General features: G+C 44.9%; 1 protein-coding gene and 1 non-coding gene across 2 annotated transcripts; both read right to left on the bottom strand.

Annotated features, from left to right (window-relative positions):
* Positions 1–931: 931 nt before the first annotated feature.
* Positions 932–1,017, bottom strand: TRNAM-CAU. Its single transcript is given in 2 exon segments — positions 932–967; positions 980–1,017. It is a non-coding gene; the product is annotated as a tRNA-Met (tRNA).
* Positions 1,018–6,688: 5,671 nt separating this feature from the next.
* LOC103714042 (transcription factor MYC2-like) lies at positions 6,689–9,470 on the bottom strand. Its single transcript, XM_008801170.4, has one exon. The coding sequence runs from the start codon at positions 9,071–9,073 to the stop codon at positions 7,076–7,078; it is 1,998 nt and encodes a 665-aa protein (XP_008799392.2). The 5' UTR covers positions 9,074–9,470; the 3' UTR covers positions 6,689–7,075.
* Between the last annotated feature and the right edge of the window lie 1,729 nt (positions 9,471–11,199).

The following is an 11,199-nucleotide window of genomic DNA, read 5'->3' as shown; positions in this document are numbered from 1 at the left end:
CAAGCCCTAGGCAGCGAGGAGATGAGGGAGGAGGAGGGCATCTCATTCATGAAGATCATAGAGGCAGCTCATGAGAAAGCTCCGAGAAATGACATATAAAATGGGTAGAGAGAGAGAGAGAGAAGATTATTGGGTCGGATCAGGTCAGATTGGGTTAGATTTTAGGTCAAATCGAATCCTAACCAAACTCATTGACAGCTTTAGCTATGATCGGTTGAGTGCTTTGGTAATTAGATTTAGGTTCCTAGAAGTAAAAGGATGGATTTGGCTGGGATGGGTGGTGGGAGATAGAAATGGAAGAGAGACCGTGCCCCGTCAAAGCATAAAATAGGAGAATAAGAAAGTATAGGAAGAATCTTTTTTAAATATGCCGCTAATAAAAACATCATTTAGAATTTTTCTTACTAAGAGGGATACTTCTAATCTTTTGGGTCTACTGGCTGATCAGAGATTCTATAATATGCATAGATAAAAGACTTCAATTAGTTGCGTCAACTTGAATATTTCAAGTTGCCTTTCTTTAAAAAATTAATTTTAACAATTTATCTGTTTTTTAATAGAAAATCCAAGAAATATTATCTAATTTGTCTCCATAAAACCCTAAGCATATGTTGCTTAAAAGAATACTTCAACTTTTTTTTTTGAATGAAAAAATTACTTAAACTTGAAAAGTTAGAATAAAATAATAAAAATAATTTATATACTTGAAGGACTCATATATTCATAAAATATCTAACATTTGAGAAGATGTTACTTTTTGAAAACTAGCTTGAATTATTTAAAAGCGTGCAAATACTCACTGAGATTTAGGAAAAAGAAATGGTACACAAAAAAAAAAAAAGGAACCAAAAAGGGTCAAATCCAAAAAAATGAGAAACTTCGTTCATAGAGATTCGTAAAATACTAAACATTTAGAATTTAAAAAAGACTATGGGGTGAGAGAGGCTCGAACTCTCGACCTCAGGATCACTCAGAATGCTATGAGACCTACGCGCTAGCCAACTGCGCCACCACCCCGTGGTGCTTGAAAGTATCGTTCCAGTTTATATGGTGTATTGTTATCAGGATTCGCACTCTCCATGCGATTCTAAAGAAATCAGTCCAATTATCTGGGAGCAAGTAGAAGCATCACAGCTTCGCATTCTTTTTATCAATGATGAGTAGAAAAAAATGCGGCCAAATTATTATCCTTTAAGATCAATCCCTTCACACCCATTGGCGTGCAGACATGAATAATTATATGTTCTACAAGATATTTGTTTTCATTGGGTTTATCGGAATTTTAAACAAAGGAAAATCATATTCCAATAAAGTATTTTGCTTCTTATTAAATACAATACACTCGCTTATGAAAAGAGTTATTGAGTGCGCTCTTAAGTCTTGATGTTAAGAGGTAGATAGACTGTTTTTTTTTATTGAGCTTCCTTGGGATCAGAAGTGCAGAATAAATTTTATCTGTGTTTTCCAAACCGACATGAAGGTTTGATTTTAAAAATATATCAAAAGCTTTGGTCTCACTGGAGTTGAATCCAATGATCCATAACCATAAGGTCATCTTGTAGTCCAACAAAGAAAAAAAAATATATCCTACATCATGCACTGGTATGGTACATGTAGTGTAGGATATAATTTTTATAATAGCTCGGCGAGGAGACTATTTATCAAGTATGTATATATATATATATATAATAAAGACAAAATAAATCCAAAAGATATTATCTTTCACTTTTCTCAAAAAAATCCAAAAGATATTATGCTTTCTTTTTATTCACATGAATATTTCCTTGTTCTTCTCAGCGTGATCCACAATCATGGCATGGAGACAGATGAATGAAGCGGGTGGAATCTTGCTCCTCCTTTTTCTCAAAAAAAAAAAAATCGGATGAATTGGACAGCTGAACAAGTTATATTAGATCAAAAGGTCAATGATTAATTTTGTGCCCGTTTATATACTTGGATCATAAAAGGAATCAAAAGTCTATCTTTAATGTTAAAGTTCAAAACATCTTTTGGAGCTCAACCGCTCCTGGAGCCCGTGCTTTCATCTCACATGCCATTCATGATGAATGGAATAAGAATAATGCTATCTATTGAAGCAACTCAATTCCATTCCAGGCCTCAGTGGCGCCCAACCGTACCATGGTGTGTGGTAAACCTTTTTGAATATTAATTATTTGTCTTTTGATATCAATCAATTAGTCAGCCTACTAGTGATTGACCTGTCGGCTATTTTGATCACACTTTGTAATATTTTATTTTTTGATTTTGTTGAATGTATTCATACTAAAAATATATATTCACCTGTCTTATAAAAAAAAAAAGAAGAAAGAATGAATGAAAGAAAGAAAAGGCTACTTTTGTCGTGGGACACCAAGCTTGAATAAGACTCTTGTCAAGCTAAGATAATCTCTTATTTTTACAAGCCAATGGGTGTTCAAGCTCGGCACATTTGGAAGTCAAGCTTTAAAAAAAAATATATATTCAAGCTCATTTTTTTCTTAGCTGAACCGACTTCAAACAAGCTGGTTATAGATCCAGACTGGAGCTGTTCATGAACAGCTTGGTCGATTTGCAGACCTGAATTACCTCAGTAGATCAAGTATTTTGCTTCTTATTGGATGGATGAAGCATTTGAGCAAGCCCACAGGGCATGGTTCAAACCTTAAATATCGCTTATCATAGAACACCTAAACCTTCAGTCTGGGTGCGGTTGAAGCCACCTCTCCAAGGGCAGGTAAAGTAGAATACTGAAGGTTCTACTGTTCTTGCCGTAAGTTGGGCTAAAGCTGGAATTAGATGCCATGATGTTATTGCTACTTCAATGACAGCCAAGGCCATGGTAGCCATGTAGGGGTGGCAAAGTATAACCCGACCCGCCAACCCGACCCGTGTTCGACCCGCCATAAACAGGTTTGGGTTTGGCCTAAACAGGTTCGGGTCATAAACAGGTTGACCCGTTTAACCTGTTTATTAATTGGATCGGATACGGGTTTTAGATATCTGACCCGCTTAACCCGTTTAACCCGTTTAATATTTGTTGGATCAAATTTTCTGGCCCAAAAAAAGCCCGCACGCCGCTCGGCCCAATTTCACCGTGACCTCCTTTCTCCCTAGGGATTTCTCCGATTTTATTTCAATTTCACCCACAGTGTCCCTCTCCCGACTCCCGGTCTCCCCTCTCCTTCGCCCTCTTTGGATTCTTCACCTCCGCCCTCCCCTCGCCTCTCCTCCAGACCTCCGCCTCCGCCCTCTCCGGATTCTTCGCCTCCGCCCTCCCCTCGCCTCTCCTCCGGACATCCGCCTCCGCCCTCTCCTCCCCCTGCCGACTACTTCCGTCTCCTCGTCAACGGCGACGACAGCAGGGACCCGAGCAAGCCCACGGACTGCGATGGAGGTAACGACGCAGCAACTCAAGGGTTTCGCGATCCGGGGGACAGTCTCCATCTACTTGGCGAGATCGATCTCGTAGCTCTAGAGCCGAGGCTTGGAGGGATCGTCGGGGTTCCAGGCTTCCAGTGGTAGATGGAGAAGGTCCTCATCCGCTTCGGCTGGGCGGACGGGGGCTCGGATTGGGAGGAGTGGGCCTACGCCGGGACCAGCCGCGCTGCCATGGACGAGGCGGCGATGGGGAGCGGTGGACGGGTCGGGAGAAGGCAGCGGGCGGCGGCGATGGGGAGCGGCGGACGGGTCGGGAGAAGGCAGCGGGCGGCGGCGATGGGGAGCGGCGGACGGGTCGGGAGAAGGCAGCAGGCGGCGGCGATGGGTAGCGGCGGATGGGTCGGGACTCGGGAGAAGCCAGCGGGCGTCGGGCCGGCGGCGATGGGGAACGGCAGATGGGTCGGGAGAAGCCGAGAAGGCAGCGGGCGAAAAAGGTCCTCTTTTATTTTAAGTATTTTATTTTTGGTTATTTACAGTAATATTTAGTTAAACGGGTAAGCATAAATCAACCCGACCTGTTTAATCGATCTGTTTAATAAACAGGTTAAATGGGTCGGGTCGGGTGACCTGTTTATTAAACAGGTCGGATTCAGGTTGTAATTTTTGACCTGTTTAATAAACAGGTCAGGTTCAGATTTATACTTTTCTGACCCGTTTAATATCTGACCCGACCCGTTTATGCCTGACCCGACCCGATTGCCACCCCTACAGCCATGGCTATCAGTATAGATTCACCTTTGAGGTCCGAAGCTTGGACCTCCATGAATTTTGGTCATGACTTTTATTATTTCACAATAACGAAAGCATTTTCTCATTTTTTCATATACTAAGAAATTGCACTTGGAAAAAAAATATTCCATATATATTAACATATCTGGATCCATAACCATGGGTTTCGATGCATGAGGTGTTGTCGTACTTTTTAATGAGGTCCTATCAATTAGTATTACACAGAAGAAGTCAATTATAAAAACTAGTACGACTAGATCAACTCTTAATAGACAATAGTGATAGAATTGTGGAGTGGGAATGATTGTTGAGAGTGATTGCCCGGTCTTGCTAGTAATAGTTGCTTGAGATGAATCCACCTCTCCGAGGAATTCCTACTTGAATACTATAACACAAGGCTCCAGAAGGACTCGAGAAAATCAAGTTCGTCTTCTTTTTTTTTTCCTATTTTCTTTCTTTCTATCTGTTTTTTATTATTTTTATTTGGTTGGGTTGGGAGAGGGGGGGATGCTAGTTTTCTGTTCACCCATATTTTTTGTTCACAAGAACAACTAAGCAGCTGATTGGCTTTACTAATTGCACTAGATAACTAGGGTCCATCTGCTTAGATTGGGTTGAACCATGTTCCTTGGGGGTTTCACCAGATTCTAGCATATATTATCTCTATGATGCAAGAGAGGACTTATAATTACGGCTTGCTCAGCCAACTTATTGCCATCCAAAAATAAATAATCAAATGAAAGGAAAAAAATGGAGAGAAGAATGGCTGCATTCTCTACTCCTTAACAGTAATACTACTGTTCTAGTTCTACTTAATGGGGCAACTTTCTTTGTTTGAGGGAGGAAACGTCTCCTAGCCAACTCAATGGCCCATTTTTAATTCTATTCGTTTCCTCGAGGCCTTTTATTGTTAATCACCAGTTTCATGAGGACTACTTCTGCTGACTTTGGGCAGAAATAATCCATGTCACCATTAAAATCCCACAACCACACGGCATCACCTCCATTGATGAGAAAAGACCCTAATGGGAGTGTCTGTAAGTTAGCTCTCGAACAACACCACAAAGCATTTAAAACCTCAGTGAGCTGACTGTTTACGGAAGTAATCCGGCTGACATTCATGATTCTTTATGAAGTCTCACAAGTCATAAAACTTCAGTTGGATTCTAGTCCCAGTTTCTTTCCCTACCATTCATTTCTATATTATGTAGGAAATGTATTCATTCTATTACTTACATTTGATCTAACCAAATTGGAACAAGGTAAGAACATCATGGTTTTCCCCTTAAATTATTATTTTTTACTTTTTTTATTGCTTTACCAAATCAATCTTTTGTAGAACGGCATGCTATTCAAAGTAGATCGACCATATCGACTCAGGATCCAGAACAAACATCAGTTAAATCAAATAAAAATAAAGAAAAAAATTGAAAGAGAAAATAAATTTATTTAAAAGAAAATAAAAGCCGAAATAATGAGATTGGCTTCTCATACGACACATTTCTTCATCAAAAAGAATTCTCTCTAACTTTTCACGTAACTCTTTCCTCTTTATTTATAAAACCATACTCTCTACCACTAAAAGATAAAAACATCAATATTTCGCTTCAACTAAAAAACAAACTTATACATCTAACTAAAATGAACTAGCACTGAAAGCCAAACTATTCTGACTATAATGAATTGGGATAAGACATAAAGATAAATTAGGAATAGAATTCTAGTACAAAAGGATAAGCAATAGACTTCCAATATTCTTTCCAACTATTTTCAAGTGTTTTTGGGTGTATCCCCTTGCTCCTGTCTCAATTCCCTCAATAATTTCACATCCATGCCTGTCATTCTCTTACCGAGTACTTCCTAATGGTTTGCAGTAAATTGATGCATCTAGATACCAAATTCTCCTTCCTTAAACCACCTCCCACTACCATTCCCCTGAGGCATGGTCACCCACACACTATGTGCCATGCTTCACCTCCATGCATGAACCAACAAGACCAAACAGTTGGCATCACTCGAAACACTGTATACTCTATAAGTTCACAATCAAGTACCAGTTATAAGCATATCGAGCCGCATTCGAAGGAAGCATGCTCGACATTCCAAGATCTAAGACACCTAATCCAGTACCCTTCACCAAAGTCCACCAAAGCGGGATCTTTTAATCGGTTTCGTCCTACCAAGCTGGGTGGAATCCATGTTTGACCTGTGAATTGCCAACCATAACAGAAGCAAACTCGCAGTTAATAGCAACTACTGAGAAGCTGTAATGGATTGCAGCTAAGATGGGGTGTTCCAGCCCATGCAGGAAGCCAGATAAGATATGAGATAAGAATAACCAGTTAGATATAACAAGTTTCCACTGCACAGGACAACAAACAAACTATATGACTATAAACTAGAACTGAGTACAGCTCCTCACTCCCTTGGGTTTGTTGCTGGCGTCGATCCAATCTTTTCTCCATAAAAGAGACACACGAGAATCCAGATTAATGAAGTTTCCACCTCAGAGATATGAACATAAAAGAAGGCAACAGGAGGACTCGTTTTGATCTCAGAGGCCACTAACTTCATTCAAATATAGATGATTTACACTCATACACGCATGTTTACCGGATAGAACAACAGATTCTCTGCAATGGCATGCAGGAATATCTATACACTTCTTCATGGAGATCAATACCTATAAAACACTATATCCTCTACAACAGCAGATCACTTAAGAAGCACCACTCACTGTAAATTCTCAGGGGCAGCAGCTCCTCCTTTCTCTCTAATAGAAGAAGATTACCATCTCATCATACAATGCTAAAGAGACTGCAGACTAGCTGAAACTATCCATAGATACATATCACCAACACATAAACAACCTTGAGGTGGTCATGGTGGTCATTAAGTTCACAATTTATCAATGGAGGGGGGGTGGCTCGGCAACTCGGGCGAGGAGTGCGGCGGCGAGCTGCTCCTGAGTGTAGCTCCGGCTCAGCATCTTGACTGTGGCCTGTTGGATCATGAGGTCCTTGACCACTGAGACACTGGCATAATTGACTTCAAGATCAAGCTCCCTGAGAGCCATCATCAGCCTCGCGGCCGGATGGAACCTCTTGTCGCTCTGTACTCGAATCATGGCCTCCGACCCGAGTATCTTCGCCTCCACCTCCACCCCGTGGCACCTCCCGCAGCCGTTCATCATGGCCTTGGGGTCAAGATCGAGCAGCGGCTGCGGGCGGGCCGATGCAGAGTCCCTCTCCTCCTTGAGGGCATCAACTTGGCATTGGAGGCGTTCTTTGTCCAGCTCTAGAGATTGGAGCTTGGACCGGAGCTCACTGATGTAGGAGACCGCGTCGGCGAGGAGGGAGGCTTTGTCCATCTTGGACACATTCGGGACTACGGCACGGAGGGCGTAGAATCGCTGATTGAGCTTCTCCCGGCGCTGCCGCTCGGCCTCAACGTGGTTGAGCGGCTCCTCCCGGCCGTTGGCCGGCTTCCGACCGCGCTTCCTTGGCCGCTTTTCCGGCTCCGCCACCCTGCTGCTCTCCACCTCCCGAACTGATGCTTCGAGGTCGGAATGGTCTGAGTCGCCCGTAAACAGCCCGGCGCCGCCGGAGGAGGGGGAGGGGCGGGCCGAGGCTGCCGTCGCTATGGCGGCTGATGAGAAGGAGAGAATCCCCTCCTCGTTGCTCCCCCTCGATGTGGCCACTGCGGATTTCTTGTTCTTGCCCTCGGCGGAGATCTCGTGGTGGAAGAAGAGGCCGCCGTTGGCGGCGGGGGTGGAAGGATTCCGCTTGCTATCGCCATAATTCGAGAAGTCGCCGGATTCTGGCTTGCAGATCGGGGGCGAAGGGTAGGCGTTCAATCCGAATTCGGAGAAGCTGAAGTCTCTCGTGAGGAAGGATTGGGTCTGGGGATTGGTACTGCTGCTCTGAGGCGGCGGCGGCGGCGAGCGATGGGGGGCCGGGATCGAGCTAGGATTTTCATTGAGACCGATGGAGATAGGGTTTTCGAACGGGAAAGAGGGCTTCGAGACCGAGCTCCCGGGAGCGGCAGAGGCGTGGACGATCGGACCGGGGACCCAGAGGACGGACGGATCGGTCTCGCCCTCGGACTGGCACGGCGGCGGCGGCGGCCAGGATCCGGTGGCTGCCGCCTCGCGGCCTCCAAACCTGAATAGGGCCCGGACCTTGGTCAGGATCTCGGAGCTCTGCAAGATCCGCTCCGTCGATCCGAGCTCGACGACGCCGGAGCCTACGGGGAAGCAGGCCATGGTCTGGAGCCCGAACGCCTGGGCCTGCCGCGCCCGCTCGCACGGCGAGGCGGCCATCTGCTCCCTTCCGGCGAGCCACGCCGGCGCTCCGGTGAGAAGGGCCTGGCCAGGGAGCCGGGTTCCGCCGACAAAAGATTCCGTCATTGACACCAAGAAGAACCACTCCGTGTCCGTGACCTCCTCCTCCACCGTGTCGTCGGGCGCGGCAACCCCGGAGCCGCCGGAGATGAGCGAATTGAGCTCCCGGAGCACGCGCTTACGGTGCTCCTGATCCGCCGCCGGACCGCCGCGCCTGCGCTTCCGCTTGTCCTCCTCGCAGCCCTTGTAGTAGCCGTCGCCCCAGCCGAGGACGGTGGCGCTGGAGGCCGCGTCGCCGGAGGACTGCCAGAAGATGGCATAGGTCCAGTTCTCCCGCGGCCCCTCGATCAAGGTTTGAAGCCTATGCTGGAGGCTCTCCTGGCTGAGGTGGGAGGCATCCGAGGTGACGGTGGACTGGGAGGAGGAGGAGGAGGGAACGTGGGCCGCCGTGGCCGCCGCGTATGGCGGCGCAGTCGGCGGCGGCCAGTGGAAGGGCGGTAGGTCGGAGGAAGAGGCAATGAACGCCTCCATCATCGAGGCGTTCTCGTCGGTCCACATGTTCATCGGCGGCCCGGGGCGGTGCTCCGACTCCGGCGCACAAACGGGAATCCGGGGATCGGGGCGGCGGTAAGCTCGGCAGGGAGAGGAGGTTGAGAGCCGGGTTGTGGGTTGGGACTTGGCAGCGGAAGTTAAATTTAAGCGGGGGGCTGAAATCCTGCGGTTCGTCCGAAGATGGACGGCCGTACGACCGCGATGCCCTCCCCTCGTCTTAGATTTCGGTGGGACTTACTTTGTTTTACGAGAATGCCACCGGCGGCAGTTGGTGGCTGGAGTTCCCCGGTGCGAGTGAGTGGACCGTAATCGAAACTTCTCATCGGTCTGCGCATGTGATAGTTGAGTCAGCTTGAGACCAAAAAACGACCCAATTTGACAACTCGATCAAATCCAATATATTTTTGAATAAAATTTGGGTTAATAAAAATTAATTAGAGTTGGGATGGATCAGATTTTCTGATCCAAATTTTAAATAGCGCGGGTATAGATCAAAACACTGGCCTGATATGGATCATAGGGATGGAGCTTCTATTTGAGTCAAAACAATTTCAATTTGATTGAGTCTCCATTCTGGATGAGAATTTTTTAATAATTATTTTTATTTTAAGTGCTTGTTATTTAAATTATTTGCAAAAAATAGTTGGTAAAAATCATAAAAATTAGCTTTAACAGATTAGGCTAAGCTCAGTAAAGATCGAGTCTGGCAAACTGATTGGAATAGGATCATATGGATGACACAATGATTCGCGCTCAGAAGATACTGAGCCGATCTTGAGTCTAGCCAACTATGAGTTAAAATTTTGTATGTTTTCGATCTTACTTAACCAACTTAAATTAACTTAGCCGGACTCATTTTCACCTCTAGATCTTGGTTAACAACATGTTGACCTAAGTTAAATGAAGTGGAGATTAACATACTTTAATACAAGTGTAATGAGTCCCAGCTTTCTTTCCATTTATCTGGAAAAGAATAGGCATGGCTGCCTGGCTGTATGAAGAGAGAGATCTGGCCATTTGAAGTATAAAATGATTAGGATATAGTGCCCAAATTGAAAATAAAATAAAAATATTATATTTTTATTTCCTTCTGTTTTGCTATCAGGAGAACTCTATTAACTACCAGAGCCATTGAGTGATGAAAGTTATGTATCTGTATAATTTTTGAGATGATGGCAAGCTTTCTAAACCTAGACTTGAGGTTAGACGTAAATATGTGACACTAGATGAGGGCAGAAATGACATGCAAAGACAATGCAACTGAAGCATGGAGACAGGGTTATCCTAAACTGACGCCAACCATCAGAAATATCCACGTAGGGACCCAGAAGCTGCGGACTATATACTGATAACGCCAATTAATTGCTTGCTAACGATCATTTTAAGAGAAGGGCATGGCTAGGGACATCTAGGATTCCTTCTCTGCTATAGCAGCACCCAGGTATGTTCTTGTTTCTTGAGAGCCTCTACCTTCTGGCTATCTCAAGATGAATTTCGACGGTAGTGTGCCTATTGGTGGAGATAAAGTTAGAGTGGCATTCGTGATCAGGGACCAGGATTCTAGGTTGATCGCTACCGAAAGACGTCGATTCTTCGAGGTGTCAGCTCTTGGGGCGGATCTTAGGATAGCATGGGAAAAGCTCTCCTATGTGAGACAGGTGCTTGAGGCGGGGTGCATCATCCTCGCGGGAAACTCAGCCAAGGTGATTGAGCATATCCAGAAGGCGGGGCGCGAGGCTGAGCATTCGCTGCTGAATGACATTCGGTGATTGCTAAGAAAGTGTTGTGCCTTCCAGACCATACATGTGCTCCATGAGGCGAATAGAGCTGCTGATTAGGTCGCCTCTTTTGTTGCCCATTATTCAAGGAAGATACTCTAAACTAGGCATGCTTATGTTTCTCTGCCATTATGCAGTCTACTTTATAGTGATTCAGTTGGCTGTGCTCATATGAGATTAGTGTGAACAACCGATATATCCACAAAAAAAAAGAAGAGATGGGCATGGTTCAAATCTACGACATAATAGAAGTACCATACTCTTGTTGCACAATTTATATATAGCATGTAAGTAGAGGTGGCGATGTTTAACCATTTAATTTGTTTAACTTGATTCAACTTCTTATAGATTGGATTAGGT

This window comes from Phoenix dactylifera, unplaced genomic scaffold (assembly GCF_009389715.1).
Source record: "Phoenix dactylifera cultivar Barhee BC4 unplaced genomic scaffold, palm_55x_up_171113_PBpolish2nd_filt_p 001095F, whole genome shotgun sequence".
NCBI lineage: Eukaryota > Viridiplantae > Streptophyta > Magnoliopsida > Arecales > Arecaceae > Phoenix > Phoenix dactylifera.
The sequence above is the reverse complement of the archived record's forward strand: the minus strand, read 5'-3'. Positions and strand labels throughout refer to the sequence as shown.